Source organism: Thermobia domestica, chromosome 2, assembly GCF_964235325.1.
Source record: "Thermobia domestica chromosome 2, izTheDome1.hap1.1, whole genome shotgun sequence".
NCBI classification, from domain to species: Eukaryota; Metazoa; Arthropoda; class Insecta; order Zygentoma; family Lepismatidae; genus Thermobia; species Thermobia domestica.
The window spans coordinates 141746330-141773718 of NC_137455.1; the positions used below are offsets into that span (position 1 = coordinate 141746330).

The following is a 27389-nucleotide window of genomic DNA, read 5'->3' on the forward strand; positions in this document are numbered from 1 at the left end:
GAAAAAGTATAAGAAATAAGGTCGTACGTATTGCAAAACTTTCCTAGTGCCTAGTATCCTAGTACGTTGAACGATCAATTATGTATTACTGGTGCCAACAGATATACAAATCTTAACATGTTTCTACTATAAATTCATTAATTTCACGGTAAAACCGTACGCTAAAGCAAAAACTACGTGAAAATACTTGAATCAACAAAATTTCAGAGCTCCAGTTAATACGGTAGCTCGTGAAATTTAAGTTTCAAAAATTTGCCTTCAACAAATTAAACAAAAATGTAACCTAATAAAAGCATTGTAAGAGAAAAAGTAAAGAAAGAAAGAAAGACCTTTCACATTGGGACTCAATATTATACGGGCAAAAATTATAGAAATCATTGTGGATCTGCTTTCTTTCTCTCTTCTTTTTTCATGAGATGAAAACCACAACTGAAAGAAACAGAAAATGACTCAAGTTAGCGGTGTTTCTTGGTAATTTGCTGGTACATTAGTGAAGCATGGATGGCTTTGAGATATGCTTCAACGTCAACGAACAATGGAATGCAACTGAACGAAGTGACGGGTGGGCACTGTTTAAATAAGCTGTAACAACAATGGAATATGAGCACGCGTGTTAAGCTACTATCCGAAAACTCTCTCGGGCAATCTACAAACTTCATTAGCGCTAATGGATTTTTAAGATCTATTCGATCGATACATCTCAAAACCACAACATAAAGAGAATATGTTCAATGTCAGCATGCTAATGGGCTTCAAAAACTGCTCTATTTTCAACCTCTATTATAATTTTATTAAAATTCATTCAATTATACACATTTTGCTAATTTTACATATATGAAGAAAGTAATAATAATAATAATAATAGTAATAATAATAATAATAATAATTTTACACAAACAGAAAAAAAACTTAAAATTATATTATTTTAAGACAGTGGTTCTCAACCTTTCTTGACTGACTTTGTTGAACACCCATGACACAGTGACACATCCGTTTGATTTTTTTAATTATTAATAATATAAATTACATTAGTGCACAGTGGTCCAGATACCCCTAAAAACCTGGCCAGATAACCTGGCCAAAACCGAGAAAATGAAGTTTGTAACAGAGAGTCGAAACCGATGTAGGTTGAAAGATAGAGGATCACTGTATTCAAATCAACATGGGATGAGGAGGGCTTTACCCCCGGAAGGCCGAGAAAGAAGTCTGAAGTGAGCTTTCGCTAACTATGGTGATAAGTTGTTGTTGAGTTGAGTTGATTTTAGTTTAGCGTCCCGTTCAGCAGCGAGGCTATATGAAACGTGGACCTACTGATTAACGTGGAATCCGAACCACGCATGAACTCCCCGGGAATCGAACCTGGGTCTCCCACGCCAAAGGCGCGTACGCTAACCGCTTAGCCACGGAGGAGCTCTGATAAGTTGTTGTCTTTATACGTCAGCATGCATAATATTCATAGCTATGTTGGACCAAAATTACGTCCTTGAGGAAAAGTTTTGTGTTGTTTTGTACAGCTTTGTACATTGTTCTTTACAGATATAGTGTTATACGGTTATTGCGTAAACATGATAGAAGATGTTAAAACTAAAGAGGTTTGAAACTCCATATATTTTGATGATTCCTATCAGTTCCATTAGAGTTTTAAAGCGCTTCAAGCAGTTTCAAACTACGATTTCTTTTTCAGAGAATAGTTCAATACGTTTTCACACGGAGACAAGAAGCCAATGTTGCCCGTTTTTGCCCTATTTCATTACAGACAAGTTGCTGGTTGAGTAAGAATTATGTGTAAACCAGTGTGAATCGCTGCACACTTAGTTTACTTTATCTTTCTTGCAAACGATGTCTTATCAAACCACGAGATGAAGCCTTTTTCGTACATATAAAAGGCAGGAAGAACGCAAAAAGACAATGTTTGACTACATTTGTTGAACGCGAAATATCATCATCATTAACGAAAGAAGGGAGACTCAAACAGGTGCAGGTATGTCACCAAATTTTCGACAAACTACACGGGGCTATAAATGGTTTGAAGAGGAAAGCCAGGGATAGCTAGATCATGAAATTGTCTTCCAAACCGACTTGCCTGTCAGCAGGTCATCGGTGGGCGGAAGACCGGAGACAACATTTGGAAGTAGCAGCACACGCTCAAAACGAAAGAAGACAGAAGATCTATGTGCTTCGTGGAATGGATCAATACTCAGTTATGCCGCAGACATGAAATCCCAAGAAGGAGGACACCACGACAAGGTATATCTGAGAAAGAAAATGCAGAAGACATCAACGAGAAGAAAGACGATACAAGCCTGGAAGATGACCCGAAAACAACCTCCGACTCCAATTTGCACTCCTGACGATGCTTTGGCTTTATCGGAAGCCCGACATAACTCGACATCATTATCACCTGTTACTAAAGGGTGCCAGGAATCTGCAGCAAGATACAACATCCTACAACCGTGTTCTACAGGCAAAGAAACAATGTTACCCTGCAAACATTAGTATTTCCGAATCGGCTGCCAAGGTGTCATTCCAAGATATTCTAAATCATACAACAAGCCGCATTCTCGAGGTGCAAAAGCCCGTCTTTGATCAAGTGCCTAAGAAATATTGGAAGTAGTTGACATTAGTATCGAAAAACGATGTGATTGAACTACTGATCAAGCACAGTGTAAACAGAGAGCACATGAGGCAGGATTTCGAGGTACAGACATCATCTTCACTTCTATGACACCACTGCAGCTCTATTACGTATTAGGCAAGAGGGGGAGTAATAGTCTACTAGTACTCACTAGTAATACATCAGCACGGAAGTGCTATGTCTGCGGAGTCACACCTAACTAATGAACAGTACCAGCAATCTTAGATATATATATATATATATATATATATATATATATATATATATATATATATATATATATATATATATATATATATATATATATATATATATATAAAAAGAACAAGCTCATATTCAAAGACATTTTCATTACTCTCTTTCATTATGGTGAAGCTCGGTGCTGATGTGCGAATTAGATTCTGGCCTAGGAGCCTGACCAAGACAAAGATAAGGTGAACACACGACGAAACTGGAAATATTTTACAGAAAATGATGAAGAAACATGTTTGTGTTACATCGAAACTCTTTGTGATATTTCTCTGGAAAAGAGAGAATTCCTGTGGATATACCTGTATATTAGTTTTCAAATACTCTACTCAAGTACGACTACTAATATTGATGTATTTGTAGCGTTTCTTACGTTACTAAACATATTCTTTCAAAAAAAAAAAAAAAAAAAAAAAAAGCTCCTTTTGATTATTGGAAGTTTTTTCTTGTGTTATATTGCAAATACGGTGTTACATATGAGTTTTGCTTCTTACAATTATTATTATTATTACCACTAATAATAATAATAATAATAAGAAGAAGAAGAAGAAGAATATATATATTAGAAGTGACAGTTAAATTTCTAAGTAAACATAGTGTGAACTTAACTGTAAAATTTTTAAAAAATTAAAAACTCAAATTTCGATAATTGAAATTTCTATAAAATTAACGTTAAAAAAAGAAACATTCAGGTATAAAATTTTACCGGTTTTTCCTACTTTGATAAGTCATGCATAGATTTTAGTTAGTAAGTACCTCATTTTTGAATTTCCAACACAATAATATTTTTACAAATTACTGTGTTTTGGTTATTTGCGTGAATCAAACTATAAAAACAAAAATACGACATTTACATTTTCGTTTTTGGAAGGCAATCTATTATTTAAGTTTTGCTAATCATTCACACATGGGAAATACTTTAAAAGAGTACACTTAAATAAGATCAAATCAAAAATGCCATTAACAACTAATAAATACAAAATATTTAATGGAGGTATTTGATCCTCAACGTGCCTACTTAAGGATTAAAAAGACCCTTGCGTTGCTACTGTTTCTTGGTGGGTATAGCAAGATTGTTTTATCTCCCTTGCTAGAAAATTCTGGTTAAATTTCTTCAGCTGAAACGTGACGAGGTTTAGCACAGGCTATAAATATTAAAAGTGCTGCTGCGTCATGGTACTTCTAATATAACCTAGACGTGCGAAAATGAATCCCAAAGCGGAAAATGTTCCACGGTGCATTTACCAGGATATTTTAAGAAAGGAAACGCCCGCAAAAGCTACTAGACATAAATGAAGTTAAAAGGAGAAATAAAAATTAAGTTTCAGTTAAGCCAGCTGGAAAGAAGCTGGCGCATATTATTATATATATATATATATATATATATATATATATATATATATATATATATATATATATATATATATATATATATATATATATATATAAACGCCCTTTCTGTTTGCAAAGGACATGAGCATTCCGGACTTTCGTACATCGACTAACAAATATGACGTGAGGACAAAAGAGAACTTTTAGGATGCAGGTGAAAATTGGATTTTTGACCTCACGCTTATCGTAGACATATCAATAATACAACATACAAAATTCCCCACTTGATAGTAGAGTGGTGACAATCTGTAACGTCAGACAATTAGAGGAAGAGCCAACTTCTCCTTGTTATGTGTCGAAATTAGTTTATCTGAAGCATGCTGTAGTTAATGTTTAAAGAATTTAAATCAGATTATGTGTTATACACAGCTCAAAGTCAAGCTGAGCCACACGCTGCGATGGAAAGGACAAAAAAAGTGACCTTAACTTGATGTCTGAAAGGCATATGCTCCTGCTCTTTAGCTCAGTACGTACAACCACGATGCAGTATGGTTATATACAAATTTAATTGCAATATTCGTCGTTAATTTACGTAATCATTCTTCTAAGAAACGCAGTCGCTGTTGGTATAACTTTTTTCCCCCTTGAATAGAAGATTATATAAAGAGGTTTCCGAGACAATGCAATGAACTTTCAGGGATGGCAAAAGGAAGATAATTGCATCAACAAAAAGCTACTAGCAATATTAATGATAATATTAATAAAGTGGTGGTTTCAGATCAACAAGATCCCGCATGTTTACCTGGGTAATGTGTGATCAATAAGCAGTCGATTCCCAGTACTCTCGTTTCTATCTTTCATGAACCACTGTTAAACTATTTTTTAAAATTCAAATAGCTTTCTGAAGGATAACTATTTGTTGCATTGGCTATTAATAAGTTTAGAAGCCTCCCTCAAATGATTTTTTTTTAATTACTAGTTAATGTGCATAAGCAAGAAAATTTGCACTGGAAATTTTGTAACCCAGTTTACATGTTTTTTGTAACCTAGTCGCATGCAGCCGAAGCTGTCGGCTACTTCGAATATCATGTGCCACGAATATCATGGATCTAGTGTAGTGCTACAAGAAAAACGTTGTGGTAGAAGACGTGTAACTACAGGTAGTATACGAGAAAATCCTTTTATCAACTTTTTTTTTTTTTTTTTTTTTTTTTTTAAGGACAAGTGACGAAAGATGACGGAGATTGATTAAGTATAGCTACTCTCTTTTCCAGGTTCAATACCGTATATTGTTTTGAGAAATCTGAATCGAAAATTAACAGGATGCAATGATAGGAAATCGAGTAATACAGGGTGTCCTGAGGGTCGCGCAAATTTTGGAACATCAGAATTTTGGACTATAAGTGCGAATGAAATGAAACTACCTGTATATATATATATATATATATATATATATATATATTGGAGATATAACTATTGGTAGGAATTCGACATTCGTCCTCGCGAATATTAGAAATATACGTATGAAAGGTGATTTTTTTTCTTTACGAAACGTCAAAAATCATGAATTAAAGGCCTTTGTGACTGTTTGTGCACAAATCTTTCAGTTTAACGTTGCACGAATATGTCGTTTAGGCTAAGTGAGACGGATAGCTAAAGCAAGTGAATGATGATAATGAGAACGTAGGAAAAAACGGAAGTACCTCGAGAAAACTCATGGACACGATGTTGCCTACCACAGATTTTCTTGGCAGGGAATCAAACCAGGGACCCCTCGCACCAGAGGTAAGCGCTCTATCACTGAGTCACCGCACCACCGGCTTTGTCTGTGGACGAATGGAAACGTTAATGAGTAGGCTGTGTAAGAATGTATCGTTTTGAAACAAGAACGACACATTGACACCAAATGGAGATAACGGCAGTGATAATAGCATGTCGCAAAAAAAAAAAAAAAAAAAAACGTTTTCTGGCATTATGACGTAATATGAGAACACTGACGGTACCAGACGGTGTCAACACATATAGCTGGCCACCAACTATCCCTGAATAGACTGTTACAAACAAACGAGAAATTCGCAAATAATTTACGAAGTCGTGCTCAGGGACAAGGGTAGATAGATTATCTTCAATGATTTGCTGAGGAGAAATAATAATCTATCTCCTCACAAGGACTTTTCACCATAGCAATTCACACACAACTGCATCATCTCTGTGTTAATTCCTGATGCGACATATTTGAATTAAAAAATCATAGAGTGTTGTATGGCTAGAAGTGTAAAGATTTCCTGCACATCTATGCACCTCAAAGCACATATTGATAAGGTATCAGAATCTTATCACTGGAATCAAAACACAAATACGTACCAAATTTTAATTGTTACCGTTCTTATTAAGCAGAAAAGTGAATTTTCAGCGTTTTTTTAAAAACATGTTTCACATGGGGACTCCAAGCTTTTCTGTGACAAAAGAATATACGGCCAGAAATATCATGCTGCCCTCTACCGATTGGTCATAAACTAAAAATCGTTAAAAATTGGCTTTCCATGTTCTTTCCACATATTCTTCACTTTTTGATAACAGCCCTTTTTATACTTTAGAATATATATATATATTCATATTTTTAACGGAAAGAATATTAAGAATTTTGTCTGTGTTTCTTCTCATTGTATGAAATCAATAAAAATGGTAGGGTGTAGTATGACAAAGATATGTAACACGAATAACGGTGGTGTGGTGTAGGAGATACACACTTCACCTCACAGTTTCTTCTTTAAAATATCGGAATATTCTCGCAAACATTTTTTTTATGTAATGCAGGACGTCCTGATTGAATTACATCATCCCCACCTCCTTCACGGGCTGTAGCGAGACCGTTTTTAAACATAACCGTTTATACAGTCTTTAGTTCAACGTTCTATCGTTAGTTTCTCTAAACTAAAGGAGAAAGATAGTAAATACAATTGAACTATGATTAAACATGGAACAGTTGGTAAAAAGAGGAAGAAAACAGGATAACATCAAGAAAATAAAGGGACAATATGCTGTCTACTTGAAAATTTCCATAGATGAGAACCAAACTAAGAACATGTCGTACCAGACGCGAGCACTCTACCACTAAGCCACCATAAGCCATCTTCCAAACATTAGTTTTTACGAATTTAACGTGAAGCAATTCACATGCATTCGCGGGTGAGAAACCTACATCCTGTTTTTGCTTAGTATCAGGGGTGCCCACAGACAAATTTCAGGTCGCAGATTGCATGAATGAGATTTTTGTGTCATAATTATTATCACTGGTATTCTGTCATTATTAGCAGGTCACTTGCCGCAACTGAGAAGCTTCCATGCTCCAGTCTTCAACTAACCTCTTCTATTTTAATACCGTTCTAGTCCCTTTAGCCTTCCTTCTTGTCCTCTCTCTCTCTCTCTCTCTCTTTCCTCTCACAATGATCTTACAATTTATATCGAACGCGCCCAGCTTCAACAGGGATGTCCAAAGATTATATACGAGAAAGGATCAAATGAAAACAAAAATGCAATCAAATGCCGTGAAATTGGACGATTGCTTCGATACGTGGTAGTAATATGCCTTGAGCTGCACTTAATGACCGACAGATGGCAGTGTCGCTGGAAGAATGACGAACGCGGCAGCGGCAGTATGAAGATGGTCGCCCCATACGTTCAGTATGAAGATGGCGAATATGTCCACATGCACCGCATTAGAACAGCGTTCGGTGATCCGGTGACAGTGAAGGTGTGAAACAAACTGAAATTCACCGCATGATAGCTAACAAAGTATGGTGATTCGTGTTTGTTCCTGCACCAAGTATACGAGTGGTGTAGAAAGTTTAAAAGTGGTATAGGCCTGTAACATCTGTGGAGGATGCTCCTCGACCGGCGCAGGCTCACCGCGTAGTGACCGACGAAAACATCACACAAGCGGAACAGCTTGTAAAGGAAAACTGGCGTATTACGCTTAAAGAAATTGCAATAATCATGAATATCGGCCTTGGTTCAGCTCAACACGTTGTACATAATGTTCTGCATTTCAATTGGGATGTCTGCAAGATTGATCCCACGTCAGTTGACTACTGAATTCAAAAATTGACGCGTCCATGTCTGTGAAGAACTTTTGCGTCATTTCAGCGCCGAGGGTGTTGCATTTCAAGACAGGATTGTTACAGGCGATAAGATCTGGGTTCACTATCATTAACTAGAAAAAGCGAGCAAGGAATGACGGCAGAGTTGTTCGCCAAAACAAACAAACAAACAAAAAAAAATCTGCACTCAATCATCAGCAGGGAACGTCATGCTCTCTCTCTTCTGGGATGCAAAGAGAGATTTCGGAATAGTATATGAAAAAAAAAGAGAGAGAGAGAGAGAGAGTAACAAGTGCCTCGTATTCAAACCTGCTGAAAATCAACATCGCCCTGCAATCAGGCGTAAACGACGAGGACTTCTGTCCTCCTACTGCATGACAACGCCCGACCTCATACTGGCCCGTTTGGTGCACGAGTGGCTACAATCTTGACCAAAAGAATTCTTTTTCAACGTTGTATGCATGCACTTCCGAAGCGGTGGAATACTTGCATTCAACGTCAAAGGGATTGCATTGAAAAATTAGTGGTAAAATTTCCTTTTCATTGTTACATTCTACAATGTATTGGATTTTTATTTTTTTTTTTATTTGATTCTTCCTCGTATATTATTTTCTTTCTGTAATTTAGAAGGATGTAAGAATATTCCTAGGTAATTCCCACGAAAAAAATTCCATTCGTTCTGTTTCAAACATACAGTATTCCCAATTTCGACCTATTATTGGCGACATTTTCCGGTCTAACGTGGGAGAGTGTCATTTGAGATCAAGTCATACTTACTAGATGAGTGAAATAAATTATATATTTTTAGAATCTAGAAGGATGTAGGAACGCCTATAAGTACCAGTCACATTTTCATTCGTTCTATTTCAATCAAATTTCGAACTTAGGTCCGTGAATGGCAGCTATTCTACTTCATACTGTGAAATGTATAAATTATGATTATGTCATGCCCACTAGAGTGAATAAATTTATTATAGTTTTCTGCAGTCTAGAAGGTTATAATAATAGGTATCGCTCACGAGAAACTTCCCATTTGTTCAATTTCAAACACATCCCGAATTTTAACTTGTTATTTCGCCGAAACATCTCTCGAAATTAAAGCTGTTATTGGTGCCACTCGTTCTTTCACAGCGGTAAGTATGACTTGCGATTTTTCTTAATGAGTGAAATAAATTACAGGGAACAGTTTTCTGAATTGTTGAAGAGAGTGCGATTTCAAATAGCTATATAGTTTTCAATTGATTTTTTAAAGTTGTTCAAAAAAATATTACGAATATGAAGCAGATAATTCATGAATAAGAACACTCCCGTCTAGCAAGTTCCTCATGGTATAGTTCCTTCCTAGCCCATGTTCTAACTAGTTTCTAACGGATTTTTTTTTTGGTGTAAGAGACAATCGAACTTTCATTATCCACAGCGACGCTTTAAAGAACTCTAAATAAAAAAAAAGTTACCGAAATTGAATAAAATTTAGTCCATAAAATGCAGTCCACAGCAGTGCCGTGCCGTGCGGGGAGGCGAGCAGGGCGATGGCCCCGGGCGCCGAAGTAAGGTGGCGCAAATTTCGGGAGAAAAAAAAGAAAAAGGAAAGAAACAAGAGAGGAAAAATTCCATCTCTTCCTGCTTTAGGAGGTGGTCCTATAATGTTACTGATGTAATCAAAATTCATGTGCACATATAAAATGGAAGGAAAAAAGTAATAAAAAGTGCTCAAAATCAAGAAAAAAGCAAGGTTTATTTTTGAAAATTTTCCTACACTTTGCGCTAACCATGGCGGCGCTTCGCGGCTGGTCTGTCGACCTCACCCATGTGTACGGAGGCGCCGTCGTATACTCTCGCCTCGGGCGCTGATTTTCCACGACACGGCACTGGCTTTTATGAACTCCAACAAAAACTTACCGAAATTGAATAAAATTTAATCTATAAAGTAAGTTCTCTTCGTTTTGCCACAATCAACTTCCGGTATCCTCTAGTAGCTCTTTTGGATGGGAAATGGGAAATTTGGGTACGTAGGATAGCACCGCTGCTTAGTAGCGAGTGTTTACGTTACAAATTATGGCAATGAAAGATTTCACAAATTAGCCAGTTCCTCAAATATGATTCTTTCTTTCAGTTTTTTACTAGTATGTAGTATTTAGGGAGCCGGAACGATTTTAAATGCAAATTACACATTATCATAATAGACATTCGAATATAAGGACTTAAAACTTGCCACATTTTAGCCTGATTGAATCTATTGTATCTTTGGAAGTTTTTGAAGTAATATCACAGAGAAAATAACAAGACTCTCTGTGGTAATATAAAAGTCATTCAACTGATCATATCTACTTTGTATCGTTTTTTTTAAAACTTACCTCAACAGAATTGTGTGAACTTTCTCCTCGAGAAGAATCAATAGCTTCGACAGAAGTTTGCGAATCGCTTCCATTATCAGCATCCTCGTGTTCAAGTCTGTGTCGTCTGAAGAATTTCATTATTATTGTTATTACAAACTAAACTTGCTCAAAAGAAATAAAAGCTGGTTAAGTCACAACGCAAAGTGGATCACTCGAGAATTGATAAAACAGCGTTTATGATAACGAAACGACCTATTCAAAAGGAAGTAGCACAGGAAGCAACCTTAGTAAGAAGAAATAGAAAACTAACAACAAATGTTTCGTTCTCACATCAGTCTGTCTTTCTTCAGTTCTATGAACAAATAGGATCACAGTAACGTCACTTTGTTTTTAAAAATGTGCTGTGCTACAGAAATAGGAAGTAATCGTTCATTACATCACTGCTTTAACGTTACTTACACCCGTACAGAGACGTCTTAACACTCATAACCTTCACTGCTTCTACCAATGTTATTCACGGACTGCACTACACAGAAGACAAGACAAAATAACAAAGAAGATACAGTTTAGCCCAATGGTTCCTTTTATTTAGTGTTGTTCGGGAATGACGCGGGGTGAATAGGCGAGAGGGGGTGGAATTCCCTTCTTGTCCAGCGTTGTCATATTTACTTGCTGGCTAAACTAACTAGTCGAAGGCATACAAGATCTAAAAGCCATTGCTAGAAACGGTGAACATCATAATTCAATTGCGTACGCAGAATTTTGTCAAGGGGTGGATGGGATTCAAGCACTCTTCATTTTTTTTTTTTTTAAGGACAAGAGTGGGTGTACACAAATATAGTTTATTTCTCAATAACATCTTTCTCAAGGGGGTTTAATACCCGAAATTTCCTTGTGTACATAATTTAATTTATAGTTAAAAAAAATAAAAAAATAAAAAAAAAAAACGTAACACTCATCACACTCAGGCCACATAATATCTAGACAGAAAACTCGTTTTGTTACTAAAGCAATGCGGTTCTTGACAGAACTCACATCAGTAAAAATTTAAATTTCAGGATTTAGGATTTAGATTTCTGGGCTTTCGGCCTCTAAGGCCATTTAGCCCGTCACGTTTGAGGGATGACGTCCCTCGGCGAGCACACTTTCCGGGGAAAGGGAAGGAAGAAAGGATTGGGGATGGAAGGAAGAGGCTTGGGACCTATAAGTTAGGTACCACCCCGGCATTTGCCAGGTGTGAATGAGGAAAATGCAGGAAAACCTCATTCAGGGTGGCTGGCCTGAAAAAGCGTTTCATACCTTTTCGACCGAGTGCCCCCAGCGGGAATCGAAAAATTTAAATTTTACCCCCTTCCCAATCTAAGGGGGAAAAAAAGCTTTTTACAGATTTAGACAGTTGTAAGAATTATAAGAATTACTAAATTCGTAAGCTTTTTTTCCCTTAGCTTGGGGCAATAAAATTTAGATTATTTCCTCAGGAGCCGCCACTGAGCAATACGGTATTTAAAAAAAAAATCCTTGACAAAAGGCTCAAACTAAGCAAAAGAAGATAATAGTGAAGCAGACTACGATGATCCAAGGCCAGCTTTATTGAGTTAAATTCTTCTATAAATTTCTTTGATTTATTTTAATTAGAACACTGTTATAATTTGTGTTAGAACACTGTTAGAACACTTAAATTTGCTACCGTACATAAACTTTTTGACTCTTCTAATGAAAAGTATTGTAGCTTAGCAGCAGCCCATACGGGTATATCTGTCGTTTTGAGTCTTACTAATTTGCTTGGTAAATAATCAAGATGTTTAACTCACTCACGGTGTTTTCTTTTCTATTTTTTCTTTCTTTGTTTTCATTTAATGTGTTGTGCAAACTACTGAGATTATCGTTGTGCTACAAAATGCGACGTAAGAAATTCAAGTACAAAAATGTACAGTATTTCTTCATATAAAAATCTTACAAAACCTTAGATTCATGGCCCCGAGTTCCATCTCCAGTGGGTGAACACCGAATGTAGTAGTGATTCAGATCAGCTTTAAACTACAGAATGCTCAGAAAGTCCCTTTACATTGCAGTTATTGTATCCCTACATTAATAATAGTTAATAATACAAGTTCTGCAGAACCCTTTCTGGTCGACTTGCAGGGTGAACGCATCACTGCCACATTAACTTCTGCATGCGTTTTCCATACGGTTGATGGACGGTCAAAACGAGGAGTATCCAAAACACTTCCTAGGCGAAAAGCTTCCTTCTCCCACGTGATCAAAGTCTAATGACTTGGTGTCTCTTTACTAAACCGTTCACGAAACCTATCCATCATCTGCGGGATATTTTCATTGTTGTATAAGGTAGATTACTTTCGGAACAGCTATGACTTTTGACGCGAAGCTAGTCAGCGAGCCGGAACATGGGAGGGAAAATTCTGTCACGTGATGAGTTGCGCACAGTGAGAGAGAGCGCTGTGGTCAGTATAAATGCGAGCTGTTAGCCACTTGTTTTCGCGCTGTTGTAGAAACGTCATGCTGTGCGACTCGATTCAGAGGTGCACGTACGAAAGCTCACAGCTGTTCCGAAAATAATATATCAATTCTTCCGTTCATGGACCCACACACTTGCCTCTAAGTGATCTTCCAAAACGAAGTCACTGGTGAAAAGAACTACCGTTGTTGCTCATTGAACACGGAAAGGCGAGACAATGAACTGATCAACGCACATAGTTTATTCTCCTCCCTTCGCAGGCAGTCGAGATATACTTACACGGCAATCCACGTAAGAAGCATTGTTCCCATATCTATGATCAGGATGGGAGGTCCAAATCTTTAAACATCTTATATTGTTACAAGCATTTAGTTCGGGTGTAAAGAGACTTTCTGGCTACCCTGTATAGGCCTCATCCTATATAGTCTGTTGATTTGTGTCTGTTTTCTGCTCTTACTGCTGACAAAGGATGTCAATAGTAATCAATCAACTACAGTAGCTCTATATGATTTCCTATACTTACACATAGAATATATTGAAACGTACTTGATTTTATAATGCAGTCATACAATTCCCACAAAAGTATAGGCAAATTTCAAGACAGAATTTCAGAGTTCTATTAACTTAGCTGAAACAATTAGAGAGAACATATTCTACTGTAGAAAAGCGTATTTAAATTCAGCAATAAATAAAGCGGCATGAGTTACTCAAACTTCTCTTCTCGTATGATATCATGATGACTACTAAATCGCGCGCTGTTTTTACAACTTACAAACAAATCCTTTTTGTTAGTCACGAATAAATGCTTTGAATGGACAGATTTCCTGCTCCGACTGAAAAGTTTTGGCTTTCGACCAAGAACGTGCCAGTATGGGAGGATCAAGTGGAAGTATTTCTTGTCAAGATTTCCCTCAAGTGGGCAATGGAACTTTTACAGCTTTACAAGAGGAGTTTAATTAAATTTATACGTATGCTCCAGACATGTGTTTCTTGTTTTTCATAGATTTATTTGCGAAATAAATATAATTTATTTTTAAACTATGTGAAAATCTATAGACAGGGTGTTCAAAACACTAGTACTTCGCATTTACTGCTATGAAGAAGATCTAAATAATTTATATATATATATATATATATATATATATATATATATATATATATATATATATATATAAAATTCACGATCATGAGATACTTGCGCAATGTACTATATAAAGGAATTCGAAAATAAACGAAATTTTACTGCAGAGTTTTTACACAGAGGGTACACGGAAACTTGTGTCACACTATCAGAAATGTCTGGAAGTTCTTTTGACTACGTCAAAAAAAAAAAAAAAAGTCAATGTAAGTACTTGCATGTCAATGACAATAAATTTCTATAATTTTTCTTTTAAACATTTTTTTTTACATACGCCTCAGATATGTACGTCTTTATTCTTGCCGGTGCGACACCTAAGCCCACGACGTCATATTTAATTTGAATACCTATTCTTTGACAGTGGAAAACATATCGATAACAAGCTAGTTTTTTTTTATTACTAAATAACTACGCGGAGATTATTGAAAATTGACATGTGTTCTTTTTTTTTTTAACTCACAATCACTCAAGTTTCCAAATTGAGTTCTTTTATTTAAATTAACCTAGTACTTAAGTATGTCCTCCTTAATCAAATTAGTGCTTCTAAGGTAATGGTTCTTCAGTGGCGGATCTAGAAGGTAAAAACAAGGGGGGAGGGAGCTGTTAGAGCACAGACTATGATAGAGGTATATCATTTGTTTACAGTTTTTCAGAGGTCCTGCATAAGTTTCCAACTTAACTCTCTCCCGATGGATATTATGGCTAGATTGGACGTTGACACTGTGGATCTCAAGTATTGTTTTACACATTGTATAACAGATAGGGATGCGCACGAGACAAGATTTGAGGCTGTCTCGTCTCAAACATATGATGTGAAAGCGATGTCTCGACTCGAATTTTATCGGAAAAATTCTGTCTCGACTCGTCTCGTGCGCATCCCTAATAACAGAAAAGTGCAACTAAAATTGTATCTAATGTTTCAAAAATTTTCCAATAAAGATTAAAAGACAATGCTTATTATAAACTTTCAGAAATATAAATAATACTTTCAACTATTTTCGTCACTTGACCCCTCTGTCCCCAAGATAGATCCGCCACTGTGGTTCCTAATCTTTTTTGACCGACGACATATTTTACTAAACGCAGACGACTTCTGATATACTTGTTTGATATTATTTTTATTTATTAATAATACAATATAAATTATAATAGTGTAAGCTTTAAATTTCTATAAAATAGTGAATATGTTGGGGGTAGACAAGGTTTTTGGTTCAATGACGTACTTCAGACTATGAAAACCTTAGACAATCTACCTATGTGTTTTTCATATTGACACTACACTTTCATTTCCCTTAAGAGGCTTCATCCCGGCGAAATTAAAATACCGCTTATTTTACAGTAATTATGTGATATCTTCAAATAGATAAAAGATAATTGAAATGTGGAACAAAAGCGCCATAGGCAATATTATTTTGCGTGAGGTACCGTTATCACAAGTCACCTAGTGGCTTTCCGTTTTCAGCCGTTTAGAAACGCGAAAATAAATGGCGATTATCAAAATGGCTCGAAATCGAAAGCAGATAAGGGAGTCGTGATAACGGTATCTGATGTAAAATGATATTGTCTAGGGCGCTCTTGTTCCACATTTTGATTATCTTTTATCTATTTAAAGATATCACATAATTACTGTAAAATTAGCGATATTTTAATTTCGCTGGGATGAGGCCTCTTAACTCATTTTTAGGAGGAAAGTCAGAGTTACATGTCTTCTTTAGCAAAGTGGAAAAATGCTTTTTAAAAAAATCCGCGATGTACCCACTACTCAGCGGCGATGACTGGCGAGCCATGCTCTATGTAATACTGAACACACTTCCTGCCGCTGGAGGCGTTAACTGGTACAGTCTATCTCGAAATTGATTTTAAATAATTACTATATACTTCATCATTCCTAAATTCTAAAATTTCGCGACACTCACTAAAGAAACCACTGCTCTTAGGTGCAATTTTCATATTTTAGTTTTAGTACTTTAACACATTTTAAATAAATGCATTTTCTGAGAAAGGTACTTCTCTGTTTTTATCGAGTTTTGAAAAAAATCCTTAATTGTGGGGAAAAAAGTAGGAGGCTGATAAGAACTTTTAATTGAGGTAGCTCTTGACAATATTTGCCAACACCGAAAATATGGTACTCAGGAGGACAACATAACTGTAAAAGTGTCCATCTCAATAATCCTAATTACCGGTGGAGACACTCGGTCGAGAAAGTGTAAAAGTTTTTTTCAGGCCAGCCATCCTGAGTGAGGTTTTTCTTGCTTTTCTTCATTCACACCAGGCAAATGCTGGGATGGTACCTAACATACAGGTTCCAGGCCGCTTCCTTCCTTCCCTTTCCTCAGATAGAATAGTGTAATCACTGAGGGACGTCATCCCTTATACAGCTTGACGGGGCTAACATAGCCATAGGTGGCGAAACCCTAGAAACCTACTTCTTAATCCTAATTATAAAAAGTAAACATGTCACTCTGTGCGTCACGCTATCCTTGAATGTTATACAACCTCAGTCAAGTGACTGATAATGTTGGTTGTATAAGTATAAGGGGCACACGCAGAATTCCTTGCAAACATCTCACACTAATTCCAATTAGTGAACAGATACACTAATAGATGTCGTTATGTGAGCTGTCACTTGCCTGCATGATGTCTACCACTTAAAGGCCACGAAGTCGCTAGATAATTCTATAAAAATATGATATGAAGTTTGGGATGACTGGTGGCACACTAAAAGTCTATATGGACCTAGCGTTAAATATAAATAGTTAAGGGTTCTTAATTAAGCACGATTTGAACCTAAAGTGTACAGTGGGTCGAATACTTAGGCGCAGCAATTAGTACTTGAAATCGGTAAGTACAGAAACTACCCTAGATCTAGAGATCAGAGCGCAGACTGGACATTACCACAATCAATACAATGGATCAAGAAGTAACTCTCATGGGCGTAGCAGTGAGACTCGTAACACATGTACAACATTTAGTAAAGATGGGGGCTATATAGACTAACAAAGGTCTAACAGACGAAATAAATAATAATAATAATAATAATAATAATAATAATAATAATAATAATAATAATAATAATAATAATAATAAATAAATAAATAAATAAATAATAATAATAAAGTTACGGACACGTCGGGAACTTGCAGTACGACCAATCATTATCTAACTACAGTAATTGTCTCTAAAAGCATTGTATCACAATTGGAAGTTATAATATAAAATATATTTTAACAAACCTTAGATAATTATTATGAAGTTCTTTGGAGAGCAACAACTCTTCCAATAACCTGCACTTGATAGAGACGGCCGTAACATATTAGTGTTAAAACTGGTTTAAATCGAGATATTAAACAACAACAACTACTACTACTACAACTACTACTATTAGTAATAATAATAATAAGAAGAACAATGTTTTTTTGGGGGAAATATTCTTGTAAGTACAGTATTTTACAAGTAGGACACTGTAATGGTATATTGCTAATGAAGGCTTGAATTCTATTTGAAAGCGCCGAAATGGTGCTTTTTCGAAAAAATAGATTGTCATTATTTTTTCTTTTGTTTTTAGTTATATGACTCACTTATTTTACACAAATGTTTTCGTTTCAGCATTATACGTGTCTGCACCAAAAAAAAAAAAAAAATGTCCAATTGTATACCACAATGTTTACTGTCCTCACTAATGAAATGTGATTACGTCAAAGCATAATTTAATTTGCTTTTGTATGTCGCCCATGTAATTTAATGTAATTCCCTATTTCACTTGTCCTAATTTGATATGCTTTTCTACCATTTACGTAATTTTATTTATCTTTTTTCATTTCTTAATTACTCAGTTAAATTTTATTATATATATATTGATTATTCAACTGAAACTAATTATATATCCTTCATTTTCAATAATTACAGTACAAAGGAGAAAACAATATTCATGAAATGCATTACAGGTTGCAATGAAAGTTTTAACTTATAGGTCTAGTTCCTGATAAATACTAAAAATTTCAAATTTTACACATTCAATGACAGAACAACTTTATATCCAATAATAATAATAATAATAATAATAATAATAATAATAATAATAATAATAATACAATTGTCGCTAGCGAGCATGCATTTTGTGTAAGAAGTCTCGGGTTCGATTCTCGGTGGAGGAGCATGTTAACGTCTCGTATAGCCTCCGTGCTGAAAAGAGATGTTAAACTTCATCAAAAACACATTCAACATGCACACAAAAAATAGTATAACGAACTAATCGTTAGGGAGGTTTTACGGAAGGCAGCACTTTTATTTGGACTGATTATCGTCTTAAAATTTTCGATCTTTTTAGAATTAACACAACATTCCCTCACCTTTTATCACGGATATAAGTATACTAAAAGGTATCATTCACTATACTGAAGATAACGAGCTTTAAACTTCAAAAAAAAAAAAAAAAAAAAAAAAGTTAACACGTTAATTTGAGTTAAACTTCCACTTATTAGCTACCGTACATCAAACAAATGTAGCTTCTGAGAAAGCATAACACATGAAATAATACGGTTTTCTCCAAAACAGTTTTCTAATTCATTAAGTTTTAAAAGGTCTGCATTTCATTTACTTCAAGAGAAATTCAGGAAAAAAGAAAAATAGTTTTCAGATTTCCAAACTATGTTAGTCATAAGTGTAGCTAATTTCCAAAATAACATCAGTTTCAGGAAATGATTACAAACACTTCAAAATCTTCTATCGTTCTACTACTTAATCTAAATGCCAGAATACTAAAAATATACCCATAGTGTAACAGCCATACATCTCATTACTGTATTTTTTTATTTTCTTTTATTAAATATTATGTAATTCTTGTTGTTTGTTAATTAATTATGCTATAGAATGTTAAAAGGACGGTCGATCTCCCCTTCTTAATTGAGAAGTTACCAATTGTTTATATTGTATATATTGTAATGTTTGGTAGAGTCAAATGGTAGACCGGGTGTCTTTTCCCCTTCACGATGTTTTATTACAAAATACAAGTGTCTCTAATTCAATGTCTCTTCCTCAATGACCAAGTGAAGGAATACTAAATGTTTTGCAGGGTGCCCGTTCCACTCATGGCAGTTTCCATAACACTTTGGCAGGTTGTTGGTTAGGCTTGGATTATAAGTTCACGATGGATCCCTAGCCCAGTGCGACATAGGGTAAGGAAGAGGTGCTCCTAGTCCACAGCGACATAGGAAGGTAAAGGTTAGGCGATCACTTGGTCGACTGATGCTGGGTCCCTCAGTGGTCCTCCTTTTATTTGTGCTCCTCGGGTCCTTCCGTGAGGTCCGTCTGCTTTCGGTGTTCCTCGGTCTTCCGTGTTGGCTTGCTGTCTGCTATGTTGTTTATAAATAATAGCACGTGTTAAGTTGACACGTGCATCTGTTGTGATGTGGGGATCCTTGCAATATGTATGTTTCGTTTATTTTATGTTTAATATGTGTGTTTTGTGTATTCTTAAATCCCAATGATAGAATATTCTCAATGGAAAATTCCTATTAACATTGGATATTTCAAGGGTGAGACAAAGTCAAAGGGGTAATTCAAAACAGGATATAAAAGAGATTTTTGGAGATTTTTTTTTTAATGGTTATCAGGCCTTACATGTAATGAAAACGTAAGCACTAAATATCAATGTCATTTTTGTAATATAACAAAAAATGTGTACAAAGAGGGAAAATACTTGGAGTCTATGTGCGCACGCAGCTGTAGTGCTGGGTCCACAAAAGGGTGTATATGGAAAGTTAACATTGGTAACCAAAATATAAAAAATCATAAAATCTAACGTAAGTTGCAAAAACTTATCACGGTTTTTGCATTTACTATAAATGTGATGTGTCTCCAAAAACTAATATAACTTCGTAAACGCTTGTCACCCTATATACGTCGGAGGTCCGTCGGTCAATCTTTTCGGCATTTAAAATTCTAAATTTACCGACGAACTTCAACTGTAACTTACTTCCTTAAATTTAATTCTACAAATAAACTGGAATATCAAATTCGTCTCCATTATTCAAAGTATTTGCTACCCTATGGATCTGTTTGCAGCTAAAAATTAAAAAGAAAATCTTAATATGTTTGTTGTTTATTCACGTGTAACCGCTCGCATACTGTTAATCCTGAAGTTAAAATTATAAAGTGCGTTCCGTTCGCGTACTAGAGCTGCTACAATAGTAATTGGGAAATTTCATACCCTACGGTAACATTCCTCTTTTGTAAAAGCAGCGACCTTCAAGCGAAGATATTAAGCAACGACTTGGATGTTTTGAAATTAAATACGTAAATGGGAAGTCTTTTAGAACGATTATTATTTAATTACCTTTCCGTCTATAGACATGCATCAAAGCAAAAATGGTAAAGAGATAGTAAGAATATGGCTTATCGATATGGATGGATTCAGCATACCAAGAATAGGTTTCATCTCTGTCTTTACCAGTTTACCAAAACCAGAAGTTGCCGAAATCTGCCACTTTCAGTTTTAATATTGTTTCACGAAGACTGAAATCGGTATGAGATGACTAGAAATGTTCATTCATACTCAGCGCCCCAAGAATAGATTCAATTCCCGCTTTTTACCCTATATAAAAACAGGAAGTGATTGAGATGTGTATTTCCGGTTTCAATATTAACGATAAGAGTAAAAGATAATTTTTATATGGTTTAACGACCTACGAATAGAATCCATTTTTTCGCCCATATTCGTCTACTAGCTCAAACGTCCCTTCTTCACATGGGAGGAACAGGTTTATGGAAACAATATGAACCCCTCTCCGCTTATAAGGTATGCATTTCAATGAAAGTATAATGACAAAAATCCGTAACATCGCCCCTTCCCCACCCCACCTCTCAAACCTTTCTCACCTCCATGCTGCTCGGCGACTCCGAAAACTATGGATTGGATACTAATATCCATCGTTTTAAGTTATTTTAACCCCTGCTCTTCCCCTCAACTTTCATACCGAAAATTGTCAATGTAATAGTATAAGAGTCTTGGTAGGCCTAGCTTGATATATATAAACAGGAAGTATTACAGATCTTCCATTTCGCTTTCGATATTTGTACATATAGACCAAAAATGGCAAGAGAAGCGAAAAATTATCTATTTCCGGTTTCAATGTTTTATTTCCATAGAGCAAAACAGTACTTTATAAGGAGATTTATTCGATATGAGTTCAATGTTCCAAGAACAGGTTCTATCTCCGCCCTTATTCCTTATTTAAAACCGGGAATGCTTGATTATCACTTCCGGGTGTCGTCCTACTTGCGACAGTCTTACATGCGGCAGGAACTGTTAACTGTCCTATAAGCGACCGATTCGTTCATACTAAGCTAATGGAGCAAGATAAGGTTCTCTCTTCGTTAACTTGTTTCACGCTAGTGTGTTTAGAACCTAACAAAATGTACTATGTTCCTAAAGGTTTCATTTCTTCCGACCGCTTCACACTTACAAGGAACATACAGCCTTAACAATTAAATATTAATTAAAAATTAAACAGGTGATTTAAAGAGTTTGTTTACCTTTTGGATTCTTTAGAGTGCACTGCATTGTAATTGGTATGATTGGTTGGGAATAGCCAATAAGATGTGAGGGATCTCAAAAGCTGTCCTTTATTACTGAAATGCCTTTCTCGTTTTATTCATAGTCTTAGGAAGTCCAAAAAGTAGATAGTTGCGAAACCGTTACACTTTTTATAAGTTTTCCAAAATAAAATATATTGCTTTGCTTAGTGAGTAATTAGATTAAGTAGGGTAAAGTAAGGTATGTTCGTGATAAATCACTATAAAGTCGATATTTCTACTAAAAGTTAAAACCTAAGCAAAAAGTAAGTCTGCATATAGATAGTACGTACATTGCCTTATACTGTTCTGCTGTATTGTTTATTCTGCATACAATATGTAGTGTGTATCAAGTTAGTTTATAAAATGAATACATGCATAGGTAATTTCGTGAGAGGTAAGGAAAGTTTGTGATAGTGGGTAGGTATATTCGTGATAACACTGTAATTAGTACAATATAATAATGCTGATTGAACATAGGAATGAAATATCAGCAGGAAGGAAGCGCCTTGCAGTTATAAAGCGTTTGATACACAACACACCTAACTGTGATCGACAGGACTACCTAGGGCCTATCCACTATGATGTGGGTATGTAAATATGCCTTATCCATTCTTAATAGCAAATCACACATAGAAACAAACATACAGGTTAGGTCCATCACAAACAAAAACGAGGTTCGTTTGAACAAGTTCGTGTAACAGTCAGTCCTCATCAGAACTTCAAGGAGTTGTGGCGCAAGAATCACATATAAACGCATGAACATACCCGACCTGTCGTCCTGCTTTTGACAATGCACATGGTATGGCACTAAACAGAAAGAACATTTTATCCACTTATCCCCTATCTTATCATGCGCATTGTCTTCATAGCTTTGACCATACACATCACATTTCCAATCACCATCACGAATTGCCTGCTTCTAACGGATAGGCCTAGCTTTATTGTTATAGGAAGATCGTGAAGTCTAATGTTGATCAGCAGAGTTACTATTTTGCACGTTAGTAGGGTTAGAAACCGAGAGCTTTCTCGGTCGACCAACTTGCTTTCTGTCAGTAGTAGTAGGACTAAGTTCGTTCAGACATTTTGCGGATGAATCTATCTGCTTTCGTCTTTTGGACGGAACTCTCAGATTTAGTCCGTATCTTTTCTTGAACTCACCCCACCACCATTTATTTGCACATTCACTTTCAGTGTTTGTGAAAAGTTTTTTTTTTTTCTCCCTGCTGATTTAGCAATCTTGTATGCGAGACTCCTGATTTGCTTTACCGTAAGCCCAAAGCCAGCTTCCTGCATATTAATGTAATGATAAACTTTTAATTCCAGTTCAGGTGTCAATGCATCCCATTTTCGGCACTGCAGCATATGTTTCATTTCCAATATCAGCTAGGCCGTGTCTCTTGAAGAAATCGTTTAGTATACAGCACGGAATTTCCATCACTTTTGAGGCTCTTCACACAGAATAACCTCCTACGTTCACCATTTTAGCTACCCCTCACAAAGTATTTCTGCTCACATGCTCGGTATTTTCCTTTCGTGAGTGGCATCTGAAACAACCTAAATAGATCTAGCTATTCACTATGAATAAATGTAAACATAATTTGACAAAATGAGATCATGGATTTTTACTAGGAGCAAAAAGGTCAAGATAAGCAGGACATTGGTCTATAGACATATTGGAAGGAAAGTGGACCACAGTCGAGGTTAGTTGATAGAGCTATAACCGTATCTAGGCTCTCGGCAATTATTTATCGTTGATGGAGTTTTCAATTGCGTGCGCAGTTTATTTAATATGTGAATACTGTGGACGAGGTATTTTTATTGTCATGAAGGACAGGTAATTTCGTTACAGTAAGGTAATTTCGTGATAGCCTCTACACAAGAATCAGACTGATAATTACACGTGATATTTATTAGACTACTATCCTGTAACACGATAACTACGAAAATTTGACCTTCTTAGCAGAAATGAAGCCCTGATTTCAAGCTACTTGACAACTTGTCCATAGATGCAAATTTTTATTAAGAATTTTACATGTGTTCTTAAGAATCTAAAATGTTTAAAAAGCGACACACAGACACACTACTGCCGCAGAAAATTAAATTAATATATCAGTTATGAAACCAAACACCAATATTTAAGTGCCTCGTTTTGTTTTCGTTGTTATCTCATGAAAATAAGAGACGTAACACAACCTTCCGCACAATGTAAACAATACCCCTTCCTCTGTCTTGTTTGTTTCCCTTCAAACTTATTTGTGCATATGACCCAGCGGCGCCGGCCTACACATGAAACTGGATCCATGCTCGATCTTGTGGCAAGAAGTGGAAATCTTACTGGGATAAGTTTCTTTGCTATAGTTGCTTAAAAAACTATCACGAAATTACTTATACCACGAATATACCTTACTTTACCCTACAGAAAGCAGAGCTTTTGAAGAAAGGGAACATAATTGGATATTCAATAATTAAATACGTAGGAATATACTTTTCATGGAAATATCCCTGTTGTCCCGTTAAGTTATTTGACATGTTTATGTCTAACTCAAAATTAAGATAAGTTTTATCTGTACTAACAGTGACGAACAGTATCACAGCATGTACATTTTTCTAAGCAAGGCTGTTCGGACGATAATAACACTACAGGCAAAATTGTTGTACAAGAGGGAATCATATCATCTTCCATCATCTCAATATAAATGAATCGGTCGCTCATAGGACAGGTAACAGTTCCTGTCGCTAATAAGACAGTCGCTTCTAGGACTAATTCTCACTTCCGTTTTCAATATTGAATCTTATAGTTTGGAAGTGTACTGTAGCTTTCGTAGCATATGAAACGAAATTCAGTTATACGTTATCTCGTACACTATTTATCTTGCATACCTGACTTGAATATCTCACTCGTTATAACAGTTATTTTATCTCGTATATCTGACTTGTATATTTCACTTGTTACATAATTTATCTTGTACACCTGACCTGAATATCTCACTCGTTAATTACAGTTTATCTCGTATACCTAACTTTTATCTTTCACTTCTTATACAATTTATCTCGTACACAATTTATCTCACTCGTTATTACAGTTTATCTCGTATACCTGACTTTTATTTTTCATTTTTTTTCGAGTACAATTTATCTCGTACACAATTTATCTCACTCGTTATTACAGTTTATCTCGTATATTAGACTTGTATATTTCACTTGTTATATAGTTTATCTTGTATAACTGATGACGCATAAGAAATTTCTATATGAACAAACGAATGTGAAATGAATTCTTTGTTTCATGTCAAACGATTGTGACCTTTACATTACAAATGAAAGATGAATAATGAAAGTGAATAATTAAGACAGAGTTGGTGCAATGAGAATATGGGACGAAGCAGTAGAACATTGTGACAGAATGCTGTCCACCACAAACGTGGCCTGAGATCGAACCAGCGACTTCATGTATCAGAGGAAAGATCTCTCTATCACTAAGCCATCATGTCCCTGCACAGGTGAATAAATGAGATATACAAGTGAAAATTGAAGGAGTATTTGATACGGATATTGTTTCTCACATTATTCAGTATTTGTTTACATGAAATAGCGAAGATGATTTTTGGCTGAAGACCTACAGCTTTTCGGATGTTGTTGAGTTGAGTTGAGTTTAGCGTCCCGTTCAGCAGCGAGGCTATATGAGACGTGGACCTACTGATTAACGTGGAATCCGAACCACATGAGCTCCCGCCGGGAATCGAACCAATTTTCGGATGTTGTAGAAGCATCTAGAGTTCTGAAATAGTCATTCTCATTACTCTATGGTAGACGTTTTAAATGCATTTTCTTTATATATGCATATGGTTCTTACCAGTGGCGGTTTTAGCGGGTAGGCCGGCTAAGCACGGGCCTACCCAAAAATTTGGAAAAAAGATATAAACACTAAAAGATACAATAAAGAGTAAATATATTTCCCACTATTTATAGTAATGTCAGATAATTATTTAATAAATATCATCATCCACTACTGTAAAAATAATTTCCTACTGTCATTACTCAATCACATGTATATATGTATCCATAAACGAGGGAGCGGGCCTACCCAAAATTAAAATTCCAAAGCCGCCCCTAGTTCCTACTGCAGAATTAGAATCGACAGTTAATATCACGGTAGAAAACTTTAGGATTTCTAAATTTTTCAATCCTAAATAAAAAAAATTAAAAAATACAGCTAGATACACTCGTGGAGGCAGTAAAAATAAAGTACGACTTTTCCAGGTAAAGAAACCAACAACGTGTACAGTATCCTCGCACAACGCTCCGAGGATTATTATTTCGAAGTGGATATTATTTTGAAGTCAGTGTTGACCTTACATATTCGTACCTCGCGTGCGCGCCCACGCCACTGTTGCCCTCACAACTAAGTCATGCACGCACACACAAAGAAAGATGAATAAATTTGTCTGCTAAAATTGTTTGGTATTCACGAAGGGCTATAGCCGAACCAGGGGCGGATCCAGGGAAGGGCGATCGGGGCGATCGCCCCCCCCCCAGAAGAGGAAATTTTCTTATTTTTTTTATATAAATAAAACCCATCCCAAAGTTTGGAGCCCTTAAAATTAGCAGTATGACAACCCACCGCCCCCCCAGAAGTCGGTCCTGGATCCGCCCCTGAGCCGAACACATGACTTTTTTCTAGGTGTTCACTCTTATCGCAGCTGTTCAGATACGCTACTTCATAGTACACGCAGCTTTCAAGAGCTCGCCTCGTATCCGTATGATTATGGCACACGTGGAACTCATGTGCTTCGAACCCCTGGTCGAAGTGAGACGGTATGTGGTGGTTTGCCATACCACCACTGGTTTCTCAGTGATGAAGACATACCGCCTATGGTATTTTACTGATCAAGACATACCGTCACTCGAAAATGGATGCTAATATCTATACCTTTAAGGCTGTTGCTACCTCTTCGCTGAGTCGAGTTTCTCCCTATCTAATAACATTGGAACTTTTTTCGTGTTTTTCTCAGCAAGCAATGAACAAATCCTTACAAAAATTTGCATGGAGTCAGGTCGATAATAAAGAATTCGTTATATGAGCTTATAATTTTACTAAAAGCCTCCAATTAAGTTATTCATTCCCCCACTTTTTTTCATGTGAAGATTTGCAACAACGCATTGACGACACTGCGTTCTCTCTTCTAGCAGGTTGCGGCGAGGAACTGAGGGTTACTTTGAAGTTTCAACATTGTCCACAGCTGTGAGGGGACCCTTTTCAACAATGACATATTTATGGCATTTCAGTGAGAAGGCGTTGGAGTACGTTTTCTTTGTTGAAAGCAGAAAAAAATAACACAGCGAGAACAGATCCATTCTTCTTTACATTAGCTTTTCCCCCCGTCAAGTATAGACAGTTATAAGTAATTAGAAGCGAACTGTCTCTATTGAATAAAGATACTTTTAATGTATAGGAAAGCGAATGTCACTTTATCACTATTATTATTATTATTATATTATATTATTATTATTATTATTATTATTATTATTATTATTATTATTATTACAT

The 27389-nt window shown here is 36.0% G+C and overlaps 1 protein-coding gene across 5 annotated transcripts in view; it reads right to left on the reverse strand.

Moving 5' to 3' along the window:
* Mctp (multiple C2 domain and transmembrane region protein) overlaps nt 1-27389 on the reverse strand; it is a 955910-nt gene that overhangs the window by 86048 nt on the left and 842473 nt on the right. Inside the window, exon 1 of one of the 5 annotated variants that reach the window (XM_081746516.1) lies at nt 10671-11175. The exons of the other annotated variants lie outside the window; for them this stretch is intronic. Within the exon in view, the coding sequence (XP_081602642.1) occupies nt 10671-10790 (120 nt within the window). The 5' untranslated portion in view covers nt 10791-11175. Of the gene's footprint in view, nt 1-10670; nt 11176-27389 lie in introns of those variants that run through there. 5 annotated transcript variants of the gene reach the window in all.